This window comes from Oncorhynchus mykiss, chromosome 9, assembly GCF_013265735.2.
Source record: "Oncorhynchus mykiss isolate Arlee chromosome 9, USDA_OmykA_1.1, whole genome shotgun sequence".
NCBI lineage: Eukaryota > Metazoa > Chordata > Actinopteri > Salmoniformes > Salmonidae > Oncorhynchus > Oncorhynchus mykiss.
Genome location: NC_048573.1, coordinates 25,688,153 through 25,714,662, shown reverse-complemented (window position 1 = coordinate 25,714,662; position 26,510 = coordinate 25,688,153). Strand labels below are relative to the sequence as shown.

The window sequence follows — 26,510 nt, the reverse complement described above, 5'->3', positions numbered from 1 at the left end:
TCAACTAATATTTGGCTGTCTTTTTGAGTGGGTGAATATAGGTTATAAACTCATTAACGTCTCAACCAAATATGACCCAATTATCCACGTTTGCCCAGTGGGTAGCCTATAGTTTAGTCTAGGTTCTAGACTAAGCAAGTTCATAATCATAATGTACTACATGGCCAGTGACCCTTGCCCTTCCTATTCTACCTTTCCAGTGTCTTTCCAACACTCTATCTTTCCAATAAAGGAAAGGGGTATACCTAGTCAGTTGTACAACTGAAATGTGTCTTCCGCATTTAACCCAACCCTTCTGAATCAGAGGTGCAGGGGGCTGCCTTAATTGACACCCCACGTCTTCTGTGCCCGGGGAACCCGTGGGTTAACTGCCTTGCTCAGGGGCAGAACGACAGATTTCTACCTTGTCAGCTCGGGGATTCGATCCAGCAACCTTTCGGTTACTGGCCCAACGCTCCTACCGCCAGGCTCATAAGCCACTTCTTAAAAAAAGGAAGACATTTACTACCTTCACTCTTAGATAAAGTACTCATACACTGACATACACACAGACAACAGCACATGAAAAGTATTATACACCTCACTTGCAATACTACAACTTAACTCTGTAAAATACATTGACTAGCTTGACTGTGATACTGCGGCTCCTCTGATGTGCTGACTGTGTCTCCACCAGGTGGTGGAGGATGGATATGAGTTCTTTGCCAAGCGGCAGCTGGTGACTCTGTTCTCAGCTCCTAACTACTGTGGAGAGTTTGACAACGCCGGCGGCATGATGAGCGTTGACGAGACCCTGATGTGCTCCTTCCAGGTAAAAGCAGCGTCATTGGCACCACTGACAACCGCAGCTGGTTTCCGTCTGTATGGAGTACGATTGGTGTGGATGTAAAATCAGAGACACCGACTGCGAACATTCTCATAAGTCCCTAAAATGTATCTTTCCACACAGTGAAGTTTGTACACCGTTTAAGCAATAAGCCTCTTGTCCATTCTATATTGTGACTATATCACAACTATCACTCGGATACACCCTTAGGTGTGATATAATTATACTGTTTAGTCTCTTATTGTGTCTATTAGTATTAATGATTCACCAAACATATTAAATAAGAATTGGGTACAATTATACAGGTGGTATATGCCTCTGATTGGGATTTAGGTGTATGATCCGTGTATCTGTCCTTGTCTACTACAACTGTGTAGATCCTGAAGCCGTCTGAGAAGAAGGCCAAGTATCAGTACGGAGGGATGACCTCCGGCCGACCCGTCACCCCGCCCCGCACAGCCGTCCCGCCAAAGAAACGGTGAACGTGGGAGCGAGAGCGAGGAAGGAGATGAGCGGACGTCGTGGATGAGCGACGGTCCCTCATCCGCTTTCCACGAGAGAAACACTTGTCAGAGAAAGTAGATAAAACCCAAACCCATTTTAATTCCCCCTCTGAACTTTTGTCACGCACCGCTCTCCTGCCAAAGGCTTTTTTTAGCAACTGTGTAACCAACCACACTTGTTTTTTTGAAGTAGTCATTCTGTTTGCAGAAGTGTTTTTTCTTCTTAATTGTTTTCGGGCTTATGGCAGAATGACCGGCTACTAGCTCCAGTTGAGCATTTCATTCCTATCCAGTAAGAACAGGTGTTAATGACGACTGCTGGGTTTTCAATAAAAAAAATTAAAAAATGGGGAATAAACCTTATTACATGGTCTGTTTTTTAAAATAGTTTTATTGATAATGCCTTCTATGCAGAAACAAATAGAACACCTACTCCATTAATCCTTGTTTTGTTTCGATGTCCACTCAAGTACTGAACAAAGACATGAACCAAAATCTAAAAACAATCCATTTAAAATGTCATCAGAAACTATTCCAACAGCAAGTCAAATTCCTCAACACAGAATAACTACGCCAATGCATGCATATACACACAGAGCCACGATTCCCTTCGCTGTGGTAGCGCACGTTAAAATGTTTGTTGCCCAATCATACAGTACGATCCTGACAGATCAAATCCCAACAAACTGATTGGCATGATTGTTGCGCCATAAAACAAAAGCTGAAATTGTATTAAAACACTGTACAGTAACATGTATGTAACAATGGCATTTATATTCCTGAGAAGACTCTCTTCTCATTACCGGGGTCTCAAAAACCACGTTAATGCTTAGTGCCTAAAGTACTTTTACAACAGGTATTATTTGAACTATATTTCAGTCTTTCCTACTCAAGTAATGTGTTATTACACAACTCTAGGCGGTCAACGGTGATCCACAGTATACAACCTCACTGTGACGACAATCCCCATGTTAAATCATTCAGACAAGGTCATGACCCAGAGTCCTGACTCCTGCCAGAAACAAGTCATAGTAAATGGTTCCGATTCTCGCCATGGATTTAAAAACATTGGTTGGAGGGATTTTCCACTTTCCACTACTGTTAACGCCAATGCAAGAAAGTGCACACTTTGGGAGAAGGGTGGAGAATTGGGGTGTATTCAAACAGGGCCATTGTCCACATCAGCCCTTCGTCCAGCCCTTTTGAAACCAAACGGCTGTTTCACTCAACAACACTATGTACAGGTACCTAATTTATGACTTAGTTCACTCCATTCCGAAAACTCACTCATACACCTTGATCAAATCAGAATGAAGAGATTCTCCGGTACTTTTGTATACCTTTTAGCTAGTAGTTGTGAAAGCGCTCATGAGCCAAAAGCAGTTCCCCAAAATTGCGTACTACGTCACATGCAGATATGTGCCCCACGTCATGGCTCTCCCTCTGCTGTGTGTGCATCTTGCTAGCTGTCACTCGAATGGCGAGGGGCTGAAGCTCATTGGCTCTAACTCGAATTGCTAGGGTGGTCCAACGCGAGGGAAAATGAAACAGCTTCTAGAAAAGGTGGCATTCAAACTACGGATTTTGTTGCTAATTGAGGTAAGACAGTAATTCTGCTCATAGACTACACATGTGTAAACTACACCTTGACACAGCCCAAAGTGGAAGGTTAAAAAAAACAACACTTAGAAGTCACACGTTCCAGAGCATTAAACAATAAAACTATGGAGAATAAAATAAGCGTAATGGAGAAAGTCTAGAAACCAAAAAAGAGCAAACACACAAATGGTTCATGCAATAGTTTGTAGGGTTTCTAATGATTGCGTTCATTTCTAGAAGAAAATTGGAATGGGCAAAAATAAATACATTTATAGTCCTAAAAATCTATAGCTTGAAAGCCCAGTTTTAGAAAATAAAGTGATTTGTTGTCATTTGTGTTTATGGCACTCTTTATACTGGCAGTTTAAAAATGTAAAATCTGACTCCAAGTCAGTCATCATGGCCATGACACATTCAAGAAATGAAAAATCGCCAGAGAATTGTGTCTCGAATTGTGATTTAGTGTTATGGTAATGTCTTAAAATATAAGGCCCTATAATGGCCTACTGTAATGCAGTTTAGCTAGTACTCCCACTGTCTGTGTGACACTCTATGAAGTATGAAGCTCACAGATTGGCAGATACAGACACCTTGCCCAGAGCCAACGCCTCAAACAAAGACCGCTAGCAGCCATTCTAGTTTGTGATCCTACTTCAAACACTATAGTTTACTCTAGTAAATGACCAACAGCGAAACTAAAACCGTTACTTTAAATCCAACCAATTCACCTCATCAACACTACAGAATAGCTGCCACTTTTTTCGTGGTCATTGTCAGAAGTTAAACATGTAATTACATAGGGACAAACACACCCTGCTTACGACAAAGCACGAAGCCTGGGTCTTTCCTTTTTGAAAAAGCTGGAACAGCACGCCTTTGTACACCACATCTAAGGCAAAACTTCTATTTAAACAAAGTGACTAGGTAGGTTGGCCAAGCGGAATGGTGTTAAGGTCAGACTCGACGCTACCCTTAGAACAAGAGGACAGGAATGGGTTAGGAATATGGTTAGGCTCCCATAACCCGCCTGCCCTCTCGTAAAAATAAATCAAAACAGAAGCTGCTTGGCTAACGTGGTCCTATCAAAAACATATTTTGTTTCTAAAAAAAACAGTCCTACTGGGCCATTATCCTCACGTAAACAGGAAGTGAGTCAGACATAGGGCAATCGGATGACTGCGACACCTAGGTCAGGTGGTGGGAAACGATGAGTCACAGATCGAAAAGGTAACATAATTGAGCAGACACGATAATCTTATAACGTGGAATGGTGAATATATTTTTTTTGTCTGTACATGACATCTGTTTCACTCTACTGAACACGCCATAGGTGCTCCTCTCCACTCCAACGGGCTAAAAGGTTAGGAATGTGCTGACGTCGACAGACTAAATGTCCATGTTTTCTGTGTAACGTGGTAACTTTGTTCTGATGTGTAAATAAAACCGAAACATAAGTTTTAAATCAAATAAAATGCTTTGTTGAAAAGAATAAGTAAATCAACTTCAGAGCCGGTAGCCGTATGATTTGCTCTGTCGTTTCTAGGCAGGATTATAATATAATGGAACTACTTAATGTAACAATACATTAGCCCTCCAAAACACACACACAGCTACAGTACTTGACTAAAGTTAATGCCTTACATAAAAAGCTCTAAAGCTAAGAAAACAAATAACTTTATACAAAAACACAAACGAAATCCTTAAAATGGTCCAACTCAAAAATAACGAAAACAACCCAAGTTTAGAGCGGTCTGGCACTGACTGTGTCCATTATTCCGAGAGGCAACCAGTGATGCATTCTTATCACTGTAAACCACTTGTTAAGTAGGTAGCTAGCATTCATGTCGCATTATTCCCTTAAAGCCGGCTCCTAAGGCCATTCTCTCAGTTATTTCAGTGAGTATAGTATATGTATGTGGCAGATGGAGAGGTAACACTCAAATCCCTTGTATAATATCTATTGTGATCAGTACTAAATTCATTTTTTTGATGCAGGCTTTATATGCAGGCAGCTCTCTATTCCCAGCCTAGGTCCTTCTAGGTATTAAAAAAATATGGCATTTGGTGGCAGTGGTCGCTTAATTTATGAATGGCCATGGAGGCGACCGTCATTCGAAACAGGGACTGGCGACGGATGGTGGTGGTCCCTCTGGTGTGCCTGTCTAGACCAGTAGACGCAGCAGGAAAGAAAAGCCAGCCCCGATGGAGAGGCCCAGGCCCAGGAAGAAAGTCATCAGGGCCCCAGCCGTCTCTGCATCTTTGGACGCCACCAGCCTGGGAAGACAGAGAGAAAGATGATGCATACTGACAGATATGATGATGAGCCAGGCGGTATACACATACAGTGCCTTGCGAAAGTATTCGGCCCCTTTGAACTTTGCGACCTTTTGCCACATTTCAGGCTTCAAACATAAAGATATAAAACTGTATTTTTTTGTGAAGAATCAACAACAAGTGGGACACAATCATGAAGTGGAACGACATTTATTGGATATTTCAAACTTTTTTAACAAATCAAAAACTGAAAAATTGGGCCTGCAAAATTATTCAGCCCCTTTACTTTCAGTGCAGCAAACTCTCTCCAGAAGTTCAGTGAGGATCTCTGAATGATCCAATGTTGACCTAAATGACTAATGAGGATAAATACAATCCACCTGTGTGTAATCAAGTCTCCGTATAAATGCACCTGCACTGTGATAGTCTAAGAGGTCCGTTAAAAGCGCAGAGAGCATCATGAAGAACAAGGAACACACCAGGCAGGTCCGAGATACTGTTGTGAAGAAGTTTAAAGCCGGATTTGGATACAAAAAGATTTCCCAAGCTTTAAACATCCCAAGGAGCACTGTGCAAGCGATAATATTGAAATGGAAGGAGTATCAGACCACTGCAAATCTACCAAGACCTGGCCGTCCCTCTAAACCTTCAGCTCATACAAGGAGAAGACTGATCAGAGATGCAGCCAAGAGGCCCATGATCACTCTGGATGAACTGCAGAGATCTACAGCTGAGGTGGGAGACTCTGTCCATAGGACAACAATCAGTCGTATATTGCACAAATCTGGCCTTTATGGAAGAGTGGCAAGAAGAAAGCCATTTCTTAAATATATCCATAAAAAGTGTTGTTTAAAGTTTGCCACAAGCCACCTGGGAGACACACCAAACATGTGGAAGAAGGTGCTCTGGTCAGATGAAACCAAAATTGAACTTTTTGGCAACAATGCAAAACGTTATGTTTGGCGTAAAAGCAACACAGCTCATCACCCTGAACACACCATCCCCACTGTCAAACATGGTGGTGGCAGCATCATGGTTTGGGCCTGCTTTTCTTCAGCAGGGACAGGGAAGATGGTTAAAATTGATGGGAAGATGGATGGAGCCAAATACAGGACCATTCTGGAAGAAAACCTGATGGAGTCTGCAAAAGACCTGAGACTGGGACGGAGATTTGTCTTCCAACAAGACAATGATCCAAAACATAAAGCAAAATCTACAATGGAATGGTTCAAAAATAAACATATCCAGGTGTTAGAATGGCCAAGTAAAAGTCCAGACCTGAATCCAATCGAGAATCTGTGGAAAGAACTGAAAACTGCTGTTCACAAATGCTCTCCATCCAACCTCACTGAGCTCGAGCTGTTTTGCAAGGAGGAATGGGAAAAAATGTCAGTCTCTCGATGTGCAAAACTGATAGAGACATACCCCAAGCGACTTACAGCTGTAATCGCAGCAAAAGGTGGCGCTACAAAGTATTAACTTAAGGGGGCTGAATAATTTTGCACGGCCAATTTTTCAGTTTTTGATTTGTTAAAAAAGTTTGAAATATCCAATAAATGTCGTTCCACTTCATGATTGTGTCCCACTTGTTGTTGATTCTTCACAAAAAAATACAGTTTTATATCTTTGTGTTTGAAGCCTGAAATGTAGCAAAAGGTCGCAAAGTTCAAGGGGGCCGAATACTTTCGCAAGGCACTGTAGATACAGTATGCAGGTACAGGGAAATGTCCTTCTTGCCCAACAATGCAGTAATCCGTATCAGTAGTACTATTTAATAAAGTGAAGTAGAACACAATAGAAATAAGAACACAAGAAAGTAAGTCAGCTATATACAGGGTCAGTTCCAATACCATATTTACAATGGGCAGGGGTACTGGAGTGATGGAGGTAGATATGTATAAGGGTAAGGTGAAGAGGCATCAGGATATATGATAAACAGTAGCAGCAGCGTATATGATGATTGTATGTACAGTACCAGTCCAAAGTTTGGACAACTACTCATTCAAGGGTTTTTCTTTCAAATATAATTTTTCATATTTTCTACATTGTACAATAATAGTGAAGACATCAAACTATGAAATAACATATGGAGTCATGTAGTAACCAAAAAAAGTGTTAAACAAACCAAAATATATTTTATATTTGAGATAAGTAGCCACTCTTTGCCTTTGACAGCTTTGCAAACTCTTGGCATTCCCTTTTCCAACAGTCTTGAAGTAGTTCCCACGTATGCTGAGCACTTGTTGGTTGCTTTTCCTTCGCTCTGCGGTCCAACTCATCCCAAACCATCTCAATTAGGTTGAGGTCAGGTGAATATGGAGGCCATCGCTCTCCTTCTTGGTCAAATAGCCCTTACACAGCCTGGAGGGGTGTTTGGTCATTGTCCTGTTGAAAAACAAATGGGCAAACCAGATGGGATGGCGTATCGCTGCAGAATGCTGTGGTAGCCGTGCTGGTTAAGTGTGCCTTGAATTCTAAATAAATCACTGACAGTGTCACCAGCAAAGCACCTCCACGCTTCACGTGGGAACCATACATGCAGAGATCATCCGTCCGATCACCTGCTCTGCGTCTCACAAAGACATCTGGACATATCAGACCAAAGGACAGATTTCCACCGGTCCATGTCCATTGCTCGTGTTTCTTGGCCCAAGCAAGTCTCTTCTTATTATTGGTGTCTTTTAGTACTGGTTTACTTGCTGCAATTCAACCATGAAGGCCTGATTTACGAAGTCCCTCCTCCTTCTTAGCTGTTCTTGCCATGATATGGACTTGGTATTTTACCAAATAGGCCTATCTTCTGAATACCACCCCTACCTTGTCACAACACAACTGATTGGCTCAAATGTATTAAGGAAAGAAATTCCACAAATGAACTTTTAAAAAGGCACACCATCTGAAGCTGGTTGAGAGAATGCTAAGAGTGTGCAAATCAAGGCAAACGGTGGCTACTTTGAAGAATCTCAAATTTGAAATGTATTTTGATTTGTTTAACACTTTTTTGGTTAATATATGATTCCATCTGTGTTATTTCATAGTTTTGATGTCTTCACTATTATTCTACAATGTAGAAAATATGAAAAATAAAGAAAAACCCTTGAATGAGTAGGTGTCCAAACTTTTTACTGTTACTGTATGGGAGTGTGTAGTCAGTACATGGTTCTGGTAAACACAGAAGTTGGCCTGAGATAGAAAATGTCATTTCAGAAGAAGAGTGTGTATGTGTGGGGGCTGGGTTTCTACTAAGCTAACATATGGAATTGTTTTAAGATGGTCATGGTGTCAATACAGACCCGGGTTTGACACCAGGCTGTGTCACAGCCAGCCGCGAGTGGGAGACCCATGAGGCGGCGCACAATTGGCCGAGCTTCGTCCGGGTTAGGGGAGGGTTTGGCCATCAGGATGTCTTTGTTCCATTCCACTCTAGCAACTCCTTGTGGTGGGACTGGCGCATGCACGCTGACTTCGGTCGCCAGCTGAACGGTGTTTTCTCCGACACATTAGTGCGGCTGGCTTCCGGGTTAAGCGAGCAGTGTGTCAAGAAGCAATGCGACTTGGCGGGCTCGTGTTTTGGAGGATGCTTGGCTCTCAACCATCGCCTCTCCCGAGTCCGTACGGGAGTTGCACCGATGGGACAAGACTGTAACTTCTAAAAAGTAAAACATTTAAAAACATCGCTGAATTATATAAAATATTTGATAAAACATTGAATTTGGCCTTACTGCTATTAGCGATTAGAAACACATTGAATAACATTACATGGCAAAACAGATGTATCAAAAAGGAGTTTGTTTTGAAGCGTCTGTCCTATATCTGAGAGAGAGTGTATATTCCTGATCTTTCTTATATGACCAAAAGAATGTGGAAATCTGCTTGTCGAAGTTGTCATTCCAAAATCATGGACATTAATATAGAGTTGGTAGCCCCATTTCCTGCTGTAACAGCCTCCGCTCTTCTGGGAAGGCTTTCCACTAGATGTTGGAATATTGCTGTTGGGACTTTCTTCCATTCAGCCACAAGAGCATTAGTGAGGTCGGTCGAGCACTGATGTTGGGCGATTAGGACTGGCTCGCAGCCTGCGTTCCAATTCATCCCAAAGACGTTCGATGGGGTTGAGATCAGGGCTCTATGCAGGCCAGTCAAGTTCTTCCACACCGACCTCGACAAACCATTTCTATATGGAGCTCGCTTTGTGCATATTAGTTTGTAGGCCAAACCGTTCAGACACTACAGACGTTTTCGTGAGAAGACCCATTTTCGCTATGACTCCTAGTCTGACAAACACTGCTGTAGCTCAGCCACCTTCAACCGTGGATGTGGAAGACCGACATCAGCGGATTGAGACACAGCCCACGCAAAAAAAAGACGGATTTTGACGGGAACTTTGCTATTATGCTAATTAGAGTAATTAGAATAAGTCAACAGAGTGACATGCCAGAGAGAGAGATTGTGTGTAAACAAGCCATGGAAATGAGATTGAAGGAGCTAATATGTGCACAACTGGCGTATTGTTACGACAGTGGACTGTCACGTACGGAGCGTGCACGTGTGCTTGTCCCATTTCACATGTTACCAAGTGTGTGATTTAAATGTGTTTTCTTTGCATATCCCACTCTCCCTGAGACACCCTTAGATAGTAGGGTCACAGCCAGGGTTTACCATTATGAACGGCACACCTGGAGCAATTAGTTAAGTGCCTAGCTCAAGGGCACATCGGCATGATCTCTCGCCTTGTCTGCGCGGGGACTTGAACCAGCGGCCCTAACCGCTAGGCTACCTGCCGGGTAAGCTGCCGCCGTGTGTGTGTGTGTGTTACTTCTACTCACTGTGGGGCGTAGGACATGGACAGGCAGACGCAGTAGCCGCTGGAGAGGGAGAAGAGTACCATGATGAGGGCGAAGGCAGCGTCGTGGGAGAAGAGGACGGGGAGGTAGGAGCGGCTCTGGACGTTACAGAGCATCAGCAGGGGAACAAACACCACCCTGGAGACCACCAGCACCGGGAACAGACGACTCTCCTTGGGAGGCTGCGGAACAAACACAGAGAGAAATGTTGCTGGTAAGACAAAGTAATAATAACAACTAAATGTAATACGAGTAATAACTGAAGCTTTCGTGCAGGGGTAGAAAGTGAGAGAATTTCAATTTGTAGAGGATTATAAAAACCCTGAGAAGCTTGGAAAAATGTTACAGAAATCTAATCCATCGTGATCCTCCTATCAAGTGTGTAATAAAATGACAATCCACACAGATCAAATGAATCAGAAACCTACCCATTGGAACAGGGTGGTGACGGTTCTACCGATCCAGTCACACACGTTGAAGATGAGGAAGCAACACACAGAGATGAAATAGGACTCTGATGGGGAGAAAGAGGTGGTTAATAGGGCGTTTTAAGTCTCATGACATGCATACTAAACACACAGTATACAAAAAGGTGCTATATAGAACCTAAAAGGGTTCTACCTCGAACGAGAAAGGGTTATCTTATGGAGACAGCCGAAGAACCCTTTTGAAAACATATTTATCAAAGAGAGTAGACATACCCCATTTCCCAGGGTATATGGTTTTGACGTCCACAGTGATGGCAGGAAACACAGCGAGAGTGACGGTGAAGACAAAAACCACACAGAACGCCATCACCCATATCTGAAGAGAGACAGGGACAAGGTAAAAAATATGGTGGAAATTTTTAGTCCATGCTTACACTACTTCTAAATGCATGTAGGGGAGTGAACAAGTGTACACTTTGGGAAAAGGGTAGGGAATTGGACCGCAACTAGACCAGAGCCATATATAAAAAAAATATATATAAATTAAACAATTATATAAACTCAGCAAAAAAATGTCCTCTCACTGTCAACTGCGTTTAAATGTCCTCTCACTGTCAACTGCGTTTAAATGTCCTCTCACTGTCAACTGCGTTTAAATGTCCTCTCACTGTCAACTGCGTTTAAATGTCCTCTCACTGTCAACTGCGTTTATTTTCAGCAAACTTAACATGTGTTCATTTGTATGAACATAACAAGATTCATCAACTGAGAAAACTGAACAAGTTCTACAGACGTGACTAACAGAAATGGAATAATGTGTCCCTGAACAAAGGGGGGGGTCAAAATCAAAGTAACAGTCAGTATCTGGTTAGGCCACCAGCTGCATTTAGTACTGCAGTGCATCTCCTCCTCATGGACTGCACCAGATTTGCCAGTTCTTACTGTGAGATGTTACCCCACTCTTCCACCAAGACACCTGCAAGTTCACAGACATTTATGGGGGGATTAGCCCTAAAACTCACCCTCCAATCCAAGAGGTCCCAGACGTGCTCAATGGCCATGGCAGAACACTGACATTCCTGTCTTGCAGGAAATCACGCACAGAACGAGCAGTATGGCTGGTGTCATTGTCATGCTGGAGGATCATGTCAGGATGAGCCTGCTGGAAGGGTACCACATGAGGGAGGAGGATGTCTTCCCCGTAACGCATAGCATTGAGATTGCCTGCAATGACAACAAGCTCAGTCCGATGATGCTGTGACACTCCGCCCCAGACCATGACGGATCCTCCACCTCCAAATCGATCCCGCTCCAGAGTACAGGCCTCGGTGTAACTCTCATTTCTTCAACGATAAACGCGAATCCGACCATCATCCCTGGTGAGACAAAACCGCGACTCGTCAGTGAAGAGCACTTTTTGCCAGTTCTGTCTGGTGCAGCGACGGTTTGTGCCCATAGGCAACGTTTTTTGCCGGTGATGTCTGGTGAGGACCTGCCTTACAACGGGCCTACAAACCCTCAGTCCAGCCTCTCTCAGCCTATTGCGGACAGTCTGAGCACTGATGGAGGGATTGTGCGTTCCTGGTGTAACTCGGGCAGTTGTTGTTATCATCCAGTACCTGTCCCGCAGGTGTGATGTTCGGATATACCGTTCCTGTGCAGGTGTTGTTGTGTGGTCTGCCACTGCGAGGACGATCAGCTGTCCGTCCTGTCTTCCTGTAGCGCTGTCTTAGGCGTCTCACAGTACGGACATTGTAATTTATTGCCCTGGCCACATCTGCAGTCCTCATGCCTACTTGCAGCACGCCTAAGACACGTTCACGCAGATGAGCAGGGACCCTGGGCATCTTTCTTTTGGGTGTTTTTCAGAGTCAGTAGAAAGGCCTCTTTAGTGTCCTAAGTTTTCATAACTGTGACCTTAATTGCATACCGTCTGTAAGCTGTTAGTGTCTTAACGACCGTTCCACAGGTGCATATTCATTTTTCATGGTTCATTGAACAAGCATGGGAAACAGTGTTTAAACCCTTTACAATGAAGATCTGTGAAGTTAATTTGATTTTAAGAATTATATTTGAAAGACAGGGTTCTGAAAAGGGGACGTTTATTTTTTGCTGAGTTTATTTATATATATATATATATATATATATATATATATATATATATATATATATATATATATATATACACACGTGTATGTATATATATATATATATATATATATATATATATATATATATATATATATATATATATATATATATATATATATATATATATATATATATATATATATATATATGTATATACGTGTATGTATATATGTATGTATATGTGTACGTATATATGTATGTATGTATGTATGTATGTATGTATGTATGTATGTATGTATGTATGTATGTATGTATGTATGTATGTATATATATATATATATATATATATACATATACGTATATACATATGTATATACATATATACATATACATATATACATATATATATACATACACATACACATACACATACATATATATATATATATATATATATACGTGTATGTATATGTATGTATATATATATGTATATACGTGTATGTATATATGTATGTATGTATATACGTGTATGTATGTATGTATGTATATATATATATATATATATACATATACGTATATACATATGTATATACATATATACATACATATACATATATACACATACACGTATATACATATATATATACATACATACACGTATATATATATATATATATATATATATATATATACACACACATACATACACGTATATATATATATATATACACATACACATACATATATATATATATATATATATATACACATACATATACATATATATATACACACACATACATATACATACACATATACATATACATACACATATGTATATATGTACATGTATACATGTATGTATATATACACACATGTATATATATATATATATATATATATATATATACACATATATACATACACACACACACACAGCTGAGTAATAACAGAGGTCAACGTTACCTTTTTAAATACCTCCATGACAGTAGACTTCCGGTCCCTGTCCTCTTCCTGCTCCAGGGGAAGGAAGTTATGCTTGGGACTGCCCTCCTCTACCTCCACCTCCTCGCCGCTGGCATCACCATTGGCCAATGAGCCGTTGGCCTTGCCCTTCAGCTTGCCGTTCTGCTCCGTGTCCCTCTCTGCCAGGTGAGGAAGAACGGGGAAAATGCCAGGGAAAACGGTCAACTTGACCTCACATTGATAAATCAACAGGCAGGTAAATGTGTGAGGGAGTAATGGGCAGTGTTGGGGGGAGGGAGGGAGGGATGCAGCGCCATACATGACACTAGTTTCTGGGGCATGTGCCCACCAGACTACTACGGTTAGTGAGGGCCACAGCCCGGGGGAAGAAATTGTTAAGGTGGTGGGTAGGTTTTGGTCAGGAGTGATCTGAACTGCCTGCCAGAGGGGAATTGTTGGAGGAGGGGGTGACCGGGGTGGAAGGGGTCAGCAAAGATCTTTCCTGCACACTTCCTTGTCCTGGAGTTGTGCAGGATCTCGATGGAGAGCAGGTGGCAGCCAATAACCCTCATGGACCTGATGCAAGATCGAAACTCCTACTCTGAAATGCTTGATACATACAGCCCCCCTGAGTTTCAAGGGGAATACTAGCAGTGACAGGCCGCACTGTACTGGATGGTCATTGAGATGTATAGGAGCATAAAATGAATAGGCCTCTCAGCAGCTTTCAGCAGCCTCACCTTTCAGCAGCTCGTCTGTGGTCTCCACCTCATAGCTCCTGCTCTTGTCCAAGTAGAACCGGGCAAACTCCTAGATGAGACCGGAGCAGAGGCCAAATGAGACAGACAGAACATTCGCCAAACTTGAACACGGATTCCTTCGATGAAACATAGTAATGCTGTACTGGTCAGCTACAAGCCCAACCTGCGACACAGATTCTTTAGATATTTCACTCCCACTCCCACTCCCTGGTGCTGGACGTCGCCGATCTACTAACCACAGGTCCTGGCAACCGTCATTACGCACACCTGGCAACCGTCATTACGCACACCTGCGTCTCATTATCAGTCACACATGGACTTCGTTACTCCCTTCATTACTCACCCTTTATATAGCACTCTTTTGTTATCAGTCATCGGGTAGTATGTTTGTGTTTCCATGTCAGACGCTGCTCTTGTTTTTTGTTATCGGTCCATTTTTGTTGTCATTTAACTCACTAACTGCACCTGCTTCCTGTCTCCCTGCGTCAACGTTACAAAATAAAATTTGGCTGCAGTCCCGAGGGATACAGGGTCTGTTCTGAGGCCCAAAGTGTGATATCTATCTATCTATTACATTCCAGGCCTGGGGCTTCGTAGGGCTGAGCCACTCACCAGGCGAGGCAGGAGGAGGTAGCTGAGGAGAGTGAGCAGGGTTCCTACACAAGGAGTGATGAAGTAACCCAACGCAGCCGTCTCAAGGTCTGTGTCACCTGTCACACACACAGGAAAGAAAAAGGAGAGGTGCAAAGGCCACACCATACTCATTTGACTACTTGCCGCATTTGAATGATTTGGTAGTCAGCCACTGAGCATATCTGATGTGAGCGGTGCGCGTTTATTTCCAAGTATTTCTTTGTATATTTGATATATTGGTTTGTGTGTGTGACTCACTGGCTATGGAGACCAGCATGGCGAGAGCGGCGAAGGTGCCGGCCAGCCCCTGGCCACTCATAAACACAGCGCTGTACCTCTGAGGCAGCAAGCCCACCAGGCCAAACAGACTGCCCTGTAACACCGCTCCAAACGCTACAAGGAGAGAGAGAGAGACAGGGTTAATAATATAGCGCACATCATCGACAAACAGTTAATGACACCACCCCCTCCTGCCCACACACACACACCTTACTCATACACACTATATTAATGCCATCACACACATCTTGTGACAAATGGTTTCTCTTCCACACACACCACAATGACCCCCCCATACACACAGACAACCACGTCCTACTCACAGTTGATGAACCAGATGGTTGCCATGGTAACAGAGAAGAAGCAGTCCTCCTCCATAGTGACCTTGACCAGGATGGCAGTGAGGATGAAGAGGACGAGGATGAAGACCAGGCTGCCCGCTATCCGCACCATCTCTGATATCCTACGCACAAATTTAAAAAAGGTTAGTTCACTATCTCATTGGATTAGACAGCAACACACCACCTTCACGCAATATTACACATTTTTACTTTTTACCTTAAACTGAGGCCAACCTAAAAATCCACTCTATCACAAAGCATATTAGCTTTTTTGCACCTATTTGCAGTTGAATAAAATGGCCAACACAAAAGGGTTGTTCACACACACACACACACTAGATTGTCAGCCAAGTATGCAGTAAAAAAGAAAAGTGTTTGTTTAGCATTTGGAGGACATGTAGACCTGAGAGAAGAAGTGCTGTCTCACCGCTGATAGAAGAAGGAGTTGAGCAGAGTGCAGAGCAGCAGGGGGAGCTGGGACAGCAGAGTCATCCAGTTGTTGAAGTAGTACTCTTTCTGGACCACCACCGTGCCGTTGCTCCATTCTGTCTTGTTGAGGCGTCTATTGAAATACTGTTGACAGAAGAGGTCAAAATTGTCTTTTTGCAAACACTTTTATCCACATGTTGGTACGTTACAAGGATGCCCGATCAACTGAGCCACACAGGACTCAAGAGATGACCCAGTTTACATCGACAATCGATATGGTTGTTAGTTGCTATCGGCTAAGTACATACAGTAATGGTACATCAGTGGTCACACGTCACTTGTTCCTATACAAATAGGTCTAGTCATTCTACAAACGTGTACTGTATACCAAGAATCAAAGCTAACCCTATGAGCTAACCCTACAAGTTGTGGGGTTTGACATTTGAACATAGAGCGAGCTTAGCCTTAGAGGCTAGGCCACACACACACACACACACAGCTCCAAATTGGAATACTCATGTGATGTTCTATAGCTTAAGGGGGCCTCCAACCACACCATAAGGGGTTAACTTCAAGATACAGATACTTAGTGGACACCAAGACTACATAACAACAGAGGGCCAGTCACATTAAATCCCTCTCGGACAAAATACTTGACATGAACATACCAACAACTCAGCTAATCCTCTATGTACAATACACAGAACAAATACAAACAACATCTGACTTCAGAGGCTGCTTTTTAAAAACGACTTTTCCAAGATAATTCCTTAAGAAAGCCAATGCTCTACTTTGGCATGACACATAAAGTATTGCACTTGTTGAACCCGAGCCAAAGTAGATCTGCTCTTCGATCTGTAGCTTTGGGAAACTTTAATACAAACGTTTCCCAAAGCTACAGATCTAGGATCAGATCTACCTTGCCCTAATCCTGACTGTAGCCTTTAGGATGGTGAATAACTATCTGACCCTGAACCTGTTGTTATGAAGACATGTGAGGTTGGGTTTACCATGGAGGCGGTCATGAAGAAATTCCATGGTAGCAGCGTCCCGAGGCCCAGAATGAAGAAGGTGATCCCCACCAACCAGCCCCTGGGAACGGGAGGAAAACATGAAAAGATCAGAAACAAGCATGTCATTCTTAAGTTTTTGGTATGTATTTAGCATGTTATTTCTTAAAAAATAGCAAGTAGTTTATGTACCGTGAAATAAAGTGCAATAGTGAACTTTATTGAAGTACATCAGAAATGAAATCAAATGAAATCAAATCGATTAAAAACAGTACAAAGTTCCTTTTCAGCACCACTGCTTTGCTTGGAGCGCAATTTCACTTAAACTCAAAATGTAAAAATAGGACTCTGGTTGAGAGTGAGAGCAGAAACGAGAAAGAAATAGATACTTATAGTTTGCAAGAGGAAGCCGTGCCAGCGACTCACCTATCACGCGGGGCGTCTGTCCGGTCCTTCATCCTGTGCTATGGGGTTCGGTTTAAACTAGGGGCCAAAGAAAAAGGGGAACATAGTCAACATAAAAACCAAGTGTAGATTTGTCTATCCTCTCTAAGCACTTTATTTACAGAATACAAATACAGTTAATTTTCCACATTCTAGAACATTGCGGCAAGGAGGAGGAGCCATTCCCACTACACGACAGTATGTCCAAGATAGGGTTGGGCAGGATTCAGATTTTCATATCGTGATACCGGCCTTCTCTCATCCCGGGATTTATGGTATTACAGTCTTAGTAGATAAAAGGGGGCTCTAAAAACGCAAAAAAAAAGCCCATTGGGCATCTATAAACAGAATGCTAACAAAATTGTCACCAACTAATAGAGAATTTCAATAGAGGATGCTAGCTAAATATGCTAACAAGCGCAAAGTCAAGGCAATCCAGCTCATAAAGTTATACGGCAGGGGGTGGCAGGTAGTCTAGTGGTTAGAGTGTTGGGCCAATAACCCGAAAGGTTGCTAGATCGAATCCCCGAGCTGACATGGTACAAATCTGTCGTTCTGCCCCTGAACAAGGCAGTTAACCCACTAGGCTGTCATTGTAAATAAGACTTTGTTCTTAACTGACTTGCCCGGTTAAATAAATAAATACAAGTATAGGTAGTAGCTGAGTTTGGACCATTACAAGCGAATGTGAACGAGCGAGATTGTTCATTTGCCCAACGTTTTGACGCATGCTTGTCTGAAGGAAGAACGGGGCTGGTTCTGGAGCAGTATGTGTATATGCTGTGTGTGTGGAATCGCTAGGGCAACAGGCCTGCCTGCCTGCTCTGCTCTAAGAATAGGGGGGAGGAGCAGACGGGCTGAGAACGGAGGAGAAAAATAAAACACAGGAAATCAAGTTAACAGCTGTACAGATCACTCATCCAAAACGCTTTGACTTCTCAAACAAGGCAAAAAGCTAAACATAAACACACATATATATTACACACACATTACATACATACATACATACGATGCCATGTCACCTTGTATATTCAGCCACTTACTTGCAGTGCATTCAGAAAGCATTCAGACCCCTTAACTTTTTCCACATTTTGTTATGTTATGTTAAAATTGATTAAATTAATGTAAATGTGATATTTCAGTTGTATTTTTTTCTTTTCTTCAAATAAACAGTTTTTCCCTTTGTCATTATTGGGTATTGTGTGTCGATTAATGGGGGGGGGGGGGGGGGGGGGGGACGACAATTTAATCCATTTTAGAATAAGGCTGTAACGTAACAAAAAGTGATAAAGTGAAGCAGTCTGAATACTTAACGAATGCACAATAGCTAACTAGCAATAGCAAGTTAAACCCGCTTTCTCCCGTTGTACTACTTACAAACACGTGACTGGCTCAACTGTTCTGGTGAACTACGGTAAGCTTCATAATGTGACACGTGAAATGAAGAACACAAATCTGCTTCACCTCCTAGCGTATTACACAAGTTGACTGCAGGTGGTAACTTAAAGTAGCTACAAATATTAACATTTATTGAAACACTTCAAAGAAACAGTTGATGGTACAGACGTTATTGAAAAAGCTTCCCGTGGCTTTTTCCAAATATCCCGGTATACGGCCCAAGCCTCGTCCAAGAGCCACTTGATAGTAGCCTGTACTGTGAGGCTGTTAGCTGGATAGAGAGAGACCCTCTCCCAGTTCAACAACTTCACACTATCGATTTCAATAGGAACAGTCAGTTCTATAAAGCTGTAGATGAAGCAAGAGTCCACTCCCTGTGTACACACTTGGTTCTGTACACACACAAACAGATAGGCTCCACACTACAACCCAACACAAATAGAAATTGCCCAGGTAGCACAGCTGCGTAGTTTACAAAAATCTATCCAAAAAAGTTGTTTGGGTCCTACAGCTTCTGCCGTACGAAGAACGTAACTCTATTTGAAAGTTGTACCCCATTGACAATCCCGTCAGTTGAAAGGTATCACCTGAGTCTGCCATTGAGCTTTGTTGTGGAAGTAAAACATGGCTACCCAACGTGTTTTGACTAGTCTGTGTGGAACAGTGGCAGGGTGGATGTGAGGGAGTGGGTTGGCAAGTCCCTACCCGTGCTGACTGGGAGAAACCATATCTGTGAGCGTCAAACAGAGACATGCTTTTCAATGCAGAAATCCAGAAATTGAAGTGGGGGACTTGTTTTTTTTATATATATACATATCCCAGTTGTTGAGGTAAGATTGACATTTTAAAAGGGCTGTCATTTGACAGAAAGCTCTTAGGTTTTGGGTTTCCATCCTTTACCCGGCAATGAAACGTGTGTTTGTAACCCACACCACACACGCCAAATATTGCCTGAGCTTGGTCACTAGTACACAAAGCCTGGGTCGCATTTCAGACGTGCTTTGTTTCCCTCTTAGACATAGCTGACCTCCGTCATTAACAACGCCCTGTCTCCACAAACATACACTGCCTGCACACACACGCACACCAGAGCTGGGAAGATAAACCGACCGTACCGATCACTTACCTCAAGCATTCTACTGATATCATTCATTACTTTTTTTTTTTTAATTCTTTTTTTTATTTCACCTTTATTTAACCAGGTAGGCCAGTTGAGAACAAGTTCTAATTTACAACTGCGACCTGGCCAAGGTAAAGCATAGCAGTGTGAACAGACAACACAGAGTTACACATGGAGTAAACAATTAACAAGTCAATAACACAGTAGAAAAAAGGGGAGTCTATATACATTGTGTGCAAAAGGCATGAGGAGGTAGGCGAATAATTACAATTTAGCAGATTAACACTGGAGTGATAAATGAGCAGATGATGATGTGCAAGTAGACATACTGGTGTGCAAAAGAGCAGAAAAGTAAATAAATATAAACAGTATGGGGATGAGGTAGGTAAATTGGGTGGGCTATTTACCGATAGACTATGTACAGCTGCAGCGATCGGTTAGCTGCTCAGATAGCAGATGTTTGAAGTTGGTGAGGGAGATAAAAGTCTCCAACTTCAGCGATTTTTGCAATTCGTTCCAGTCACAGGCAGCAGAGAACTGGAACCAAAGGCGGCCAAATGAGGTGTTGGCTTTAGGGATGACCAGTGAGATACACCTGCTGGAGCGCGTGCTACAGGTGGGTGTTGCCATCGATACTATACTAGAGAAATGTGATGTAGGAAATTAAATACGTTTGCCAATATGAGTGATTGTTACACCCATTCAACTATCACACTAGTAGTAGTAGTTTAAAGGGACAATTTCAAAACAATCTGCAGAGCACATTAATGTTATAAACTTATCATTCAATTTATCGTTATTGCATCAATTCAGGCAATTCACCACGATAGGGATTTTTTGGCCATATCGCCCATCTCCAACATAGACACCCACCTGTGGCCTACCAGGAGAATACTAATGAAGAATTTAAGTTGGAGAGTGATATTTCAATTCAGAATGTGAGTGGGTGAGAACAAGCAAGGCACTCATGCAAACAACTCTTCCGCTCTTTGCTTTGTTACATTTCACAGAGAGCAACATTTCTGCCAGGAGGCATGCTTTCACCAAGGACCGACCACTTGCCAGCATGTTCACACCAAGGCTAAGTTAAAAGCCACGCTTTCTATTGGTGTGGTGTCTGATTCATACCCTCCATTTCCTTTGAAGCGCTCACCAATGCGTGAAAGTCACAGAGGCATTATAGACGGTCGCTGGTGAAGGTCTTGGAGCACCACCGCAAAGGGTAATATTTGACCAAGAACACTGCACAGCAGAGGCTAACCTTCCTTCGCTACTCTCTTCTCCGCGTGAGGCTACAATACGTTGAGTTTTCCCGGGGAAGCTGTGAAGCTCCGGGGAATCTGAAGCGAGCTGTAGTCTATAGGCGTGATTGTGTTTATTAGTCTGTTAAAGAATGTGAAACAATGTTATGGTTTACTATGTTTCATTAAATCATGTGTGGCTATAAATATTGTATTTACACTCATTTTTTTTAAAGAAAAGCACATTCTTCGTCCATTAAAATAACATAAAATTGATCAGAAGTACAGTGTTAAGTTTGTAAATGACTATTGTAGCTGGAAACGGCAGATTTTTTTATGGAATATCTACATAGGTGTAAAGAGGCCCATTATCAGCAACCATCACTCCTGTTTTCCAATGGGATGTTGTGTTAGCTAATCCAAGTCTATCGTTTTAAAAGGCTAATTGATCATTAGAAAACAATTTTGAATTATTATGTTAGCACAGCTCAAAACTGTTTGTGCTGATTTACAGACGCAATAAAACTGGCCTTCCTTAGAGTAGTTGAGTATCTGGAGCATCAGCATTTGTGGGTTCGATTACAGGCTGAAAATGGCCAGAAACAAATAGACTCGTCAGTCTATTCTTGTTCTGAGAAATGAAGGCTGATGTGAGAAATTGCCAAGAAACTGAAGATCTCGTACAACGCTGTGTACTACTCCCTTCATAGAACAACAGCGCAAACTGGCTCTAGCCAGAATTGAAAGAGGAGTGTGAGGCCCCGGGGCACAACTGAGCAAGAGGACAAGTACATTTTATTTTACTAGGCAAGTCAGTTAAGAACAAATTCTTATTTTCAATGGCGGCCTCGGAACAGTGGGTTAACTGCCTTGTTCAGGGGCAGAATGACAGATTTTCACCTTGTCAGCTCTGGAATTAGATCTTGCAACCTTTCGGTTACTAGTCCAACACTCAAACCACTTGGCTACGCTGGCACCCATTAGTGTCTAGTTTAAGAAACAGACGCCTCACAAGTCCTCAACTGGCAGCTTCATTAAATAGTACCCGCAAAACACCAGTCTCAACGTCAACAGCGAAGATGCGACTCCGGGATGCTGGACTTCGAGGCAGAGTTACCAAGAAAAAGCCATATCTCAGACTGGCTAATAAAAAGAAAAGATTAAGATGGGCAAAAGAACAGACACTGGACAGAGGAACTCTGCCTAGAAGGCCAGCATCCCGGAGTCGCCGCTTCACTGTTGACGTTGAGACTGATGTTTTGCGGGTGCTAGGTCGCCAGGTGTACGGTGTTTCCTCCGACACATTGGTGCGGCTGGCTTCCTGGTTGGACGGGCATTGTGTCAAGAAGCAGTGCGGCTTGGGTTTCGGAGGACGCACGGCTCTCGACATTCGCCTCTCCCGAGTCCGTACGGGAGTTGCAGCGATGAGACAAGACTGTAACTGCTACGAATTATATACCATGAAATTGGGGAGAAAAAAGGGGTAAAACATTTTTTTAAATAAAAAATGTCCAGATCAACTAGCCCATGTCAGCAACCGTTATTTTTTGTATGTAGGTTTTTTAGCCGATGGATATTGTTGTAATTTATTACTCACTCAAATATCACATGAATACACATTAGACATGGCAAAGTGAATAGAAGTGCATGACCGTTTGCTTTAAAAAACTGCAACATTATCTTTGCATAACATAATGTGTAGAACTGCAGGAAATAAGCTTTAAAACCTGCAAAATTCTCTACCAAGAAGAGGGGTGTGAACAGTTTGTGTCGTGAAGAATAATTGTGCTCATCGAAATAGATGTGGCGCGCCCGCACGCAGGCGGGCATGGGATGTTCCCCAGTGCTGGAAGAGGGGGGTGCCTGAGTGAAAAGGTCTGGGAACCCCTGGGCTATATAAATTCATTAATATGGGTCGAATGTTGTATATAAATTAATTCATGTGGTTATATAAAAGACAAAGCTAAAAACAGACTATATTATATCTATATAGTTTTTACATTGTATTTTAATTTTAAAGATTGTATTTTAATTTTATCTAGTGTTTACACCATCCATTAACACCAACCATTCACTATAAAACATGTATTTATTAACAAATAAGGATTAGCAAAATACTAAAAATAGGGCAAAAATAAGTAAACCTAAAACATTTATTTCGAATAACCAACAACAACAAAAAAAACTGCACCATAAAAACAAGTTCCCAAACAAAGAATGTGCTGTGTGTTCTGGTCTAATAAGGCTTTGGGAGTCATTGAAAGGGTTGAAATTGATAAGTGTCACAAAGAAGTGTCCAACTAGGCTAGGTACTCATTTTCCTCAGATGGATTTTGGAGCATTTGAAAGTGTAGGCAACGCTCCTCTCCCAAATGGTGGGGTGGATAGTGCCAAGATTAGCAGAAAATGGTTATACCTTTGACACACGTGTCCATAGAACACTCTTCCAAGAGTCTTGATGATCATCCAGGTGCTTTTTTGGCAAACTTGAGTCCACTTTTTGGACAAACGACATGGGTCCCATTATGTCTGGTGAAAACCAAACACTGCATTCCCGCAGTAAGAACCTCACACCAACGGTCAAGCATAGTGGAGGCAGTGTGATGGTTTGGGGATGCTTTGCTGCCTCAGGTCCCGGATGACTTGCCTCAATAAAAGGAACCATAAATTCTGCTCTGTATCAGAGAATTCTACAGGACAATGTCAGGCCATCCGTCTGTGAGCTGAAGCTGAATCGCAGCTGGGTCATGCAGCAAGACAATGATAAAAAAGAAAAACATACAATCAAGTTTACACATTTTAAGTTTTGGAATGGCATAGTCAAAGTCCAGACCTAATCCCAATTGAGATGTTGTGGCAGGACTTGAAACGAGCAGTTCATGCTTGAAAACCCACAAATGTTGCTGAGTTAAAGCAATTCTGCCTGGATGAGTGGGCCAAAATTCCTCCACAGTGACGTGAGAGACTGAGCAACTACAGGAAGCATCTGGCTAAAGGAGGCACAACCAGTTATTGAGTTGTGTGCAATTACTTTTTCACACAGGGGCATTGGGTGTGGCATAGCTTTGTTTATGAAATAAAGGGGGAAATGTATGTAATTGTTGTGTTATTTGTTCACTCAAGTTCCCTTTAACTAATATTAGGTTTTGGTTGAAGATCTGATAACATTCAGTATAAAAAATACGCAAAAATAGAGAAAATTAGAAAGGGCGCAAATACTTTAACAGCACTGTCAGGTCACTCAGTCGAGCACTCTATTTCAAACACAGTTTCAACCACAAAGATCAGGGAGGTTTTCCAACGCCCGCATGAAAGGGCTCCTTTTGGTAGATGGGTAAAATAAATAAAAGCAGACATTGACTATCCCATTGAACATGGTGACGTTATCACACTTTGGATGGTGTATTAATACACCCAGTCACTACAAGGATACAGGCATCAATCAATCAAATGTATTTATAAATCCTTTCTTACATCAGCTGATGTCACAAAGTGCTGTACAGAAACCCAGCCTAAAACCCCAAACAGCAAGCAATGCAGATGTAAAAGCACCGTGGCTAGGAAAAACTCCCTAGAAAGGCCAGAACATAGGAAGAAACCTAGAGAGGAACCAGGCTATGAGGGGTGGCCAGTCCTCTTCTGGCTGTGCCGGGTGGAGATTATAACAATACCTGGCCAAGATGTTCAAATGTTAATAGATGATCCTTCCTCAGTTGCCGGAGAGGAAGAAAACTACTCAGTGATTTCACCATGAGGCAAATGGTGACTTTCAAACAGTTACGAGTTTAATGGCTGGAATAGGAGAAAACTGAGGATGGAACAATATTGTAGTTACTCCACAATACTAACCTAAATGACAGTGTCACACCCTGATCATAGTTTGCTTTGTATGTTTTGTTTGGTCAGGGTGTGATCTGAGTGGGCAATCTATGTTGGATGTCTAGTTTGTCTGTTTCTGTGTTTGGGCCTGATATGGTTCTCAATCAGAGGCAGGTGTTAGTCATTGTCTCTGATTGGGAACCATATTTAGGTAGCCTGTTTTGTGTTGGGTTTTGTGGGTGGTTGTCTCCTGTGTCAGTAATTGTACCACACGGGGCTGTTTCGGGTTCATGTTTCTTGTTTTGTAGTTTATTCATGTATAGTTTCTTTATTAAAGAACCATGAATTATAACCACGCTGCATTTTGGTCCGCCTCTCCTTCCCAGGAGGAAAGCCGTTACAGACAGAGTGAAAAGAAGGAAGCCTGTACAGAATACAAATATTTCAAAACATGCATCCTGTTTGCAAATAAGGCACTAAAGTAATGCAAAAAAAGGTGGCAAAGAAATGTACTTTATGTCCTGAATACAAAACGTCATGTTTGGGACAAATCCAACATCACTGGCATCGGCATGGACTATGGAGTTTTTTTTAGGACAAAAATAAACGGAATAGAGCTAAGAATAGGCTAAATCCTAGAGGAAACCCTGGTTCAGTCTGCTTTCCAACAGACACTGGGTGACAAATTCACCTGTCTGCATGACAATAACCTAAAACACAAGGCCAAACATGCACTGGAGTTGCTTACCAAGACGACATTGAATGTTCCAGAATGGCCTAGCTACAGTTGACTGAAAACTTCTTGAAAATCTATGGCAAGAATTGAAAATGGCTGTCTAGCAATGATCAACAACCAACCAACTTGACAGAGCTTGAAGAATTGTAAAAATAATAATGTGCAAATATTATACAATCCAGGTGTGCAAAGCTCTTAAAGACTTACCCAGAAAGACACAGCTGTCATCACTGCCAAAAGTCATTCAAACACATATTGACTCAGGGGTGTTAATATTTATATAAATTAGATATTTCATTTTTCATTAAATTAGCAAAAATTTCTAAGAACATGTTTTCGCTTTGGGGGGGTATTGTGTGTAGGAAAAATGTATGTAATGAGTGAGGAAAAATGCGTCCATTTGGAAATCAGGCTGCAACAACAACAAAATGTGGAATAAGTGCAGGGGTATGAATACTTTCCAAAGGCACTGTATGTTGCCGTAAGAGTTGCGCAAAATTGGCAGAATATGATTCACAGCTGTAAAGTCTGCCAAAGGAAATCCACTAACTATTTACTCTGGGGTGTAAAAACATCTGCAATCAAGACATCTTTTAAATGTATTTTTAATTTAGAAAATGTTCTCTAACTTTCACACACTTTGAATATGTGGAGTACGTTTTATAGATTTGTAGGGGGGGGAAAAAATCTAATTTACCCAATCCTTTTTTTACATTTAATTTAAAAGGCAGGAAAATGTGAAGACTGCAAGTATGGAACGCTGTTTGG

At 42.0% G+C, this 26,510-nt stretch overlaps 2 protein-coding genes across 5 annotated transcripts in view; one reads left to right on the top strand and one right to left on the bottom strand.

The window, feature by feature from the left end:
- LOC110531833 (serine/threonine-protein phosphatase PP1-beta catalytic subunit) overlaps positions 1–1,692 on the top strand; it is a 29,751-nt gene extending 28,059 nt beyond the window's left edge. For all 3 annotated transcript variants that reach the window (XM_021615282.2, XM_021615281.2, XM_021615280.2), the window contains 2 exons: positions 677–811; positions 1,204–1,692. In XM_021615282.2, the coding sequence (XP_021470957.1) occupies positions 677–811; positions 1,204–1,308 (240 nt within the window). In that variant the 3' untranslated portion in view covers positions 1,309–1,692. The remainder of the gene's footprint in view (positions 1–676; positions 812–1,203) is intronic.
- A 10-nt stretch (positions 1,693–1,702) lies between these two features.
- The window catches only part of LOC110531831 (equilibrative nucleoside transporter 2), a 32,682-nt gene continuing 7,874 nt past the window's right edge, over positions 1,703–26,510 (bottom strand). The window contains exons 1-13 of one of the 2 annotated variants that reach the window (XM_036987697.1): positions 18,995–19,447; positions 17,411–17,467; positions 16,985–17,066; positions 15,973–16,118; positions 15,528–15,667; positions 15,184–15,318; positions 14,905–15,002; positions 14,272–14,341; positions 13,532–13,710; positions 10,748–10,850; positions 10,475–10,560; positions 10,029–10,228; positions 1,703–5,202 (exon numbers count right to left, since the gene is read on the bottom strand). In XM_036987697.1, the coding sequence (XP_036843592.1) occupies positions 5,091–5,202; positions 10,029–10,228; positions 10,475–10,560; positions 10,748–10,850; positions 13,532–13,710; positions 14,272–14,341; positions 14,905–15,002; positions 15,184–15,318; positions 15,528–15,667; positions 15,973–16,118; positions 16,985–17,066; positions 17,411–17,442 (1,383 nt within the window). In that variant the 5' untranslated portion in view covers positions 17,443–17,467; positions 18,995–19,447 and the 3' untranslated portion in view covers positions 1,703–5,090. Of the gene's footprint in view, positions 5,203–10,028; positions 10,229–10,474; positions 10,561–10,747; positions 10,851–13,531; positions 13,711–14,271; positions 14,342–14,904; positions 15,003–15,183; positions 15,319–15,527; positions 15,668–15,972; positions 16,119–16,984; positions 17,067–17,410; positions 17,468–18,994; positions 19,448–26,510 lie in introns of those variants that run through there. The other variant, XM_036987695.1, reaches the window with a different exon arrangement.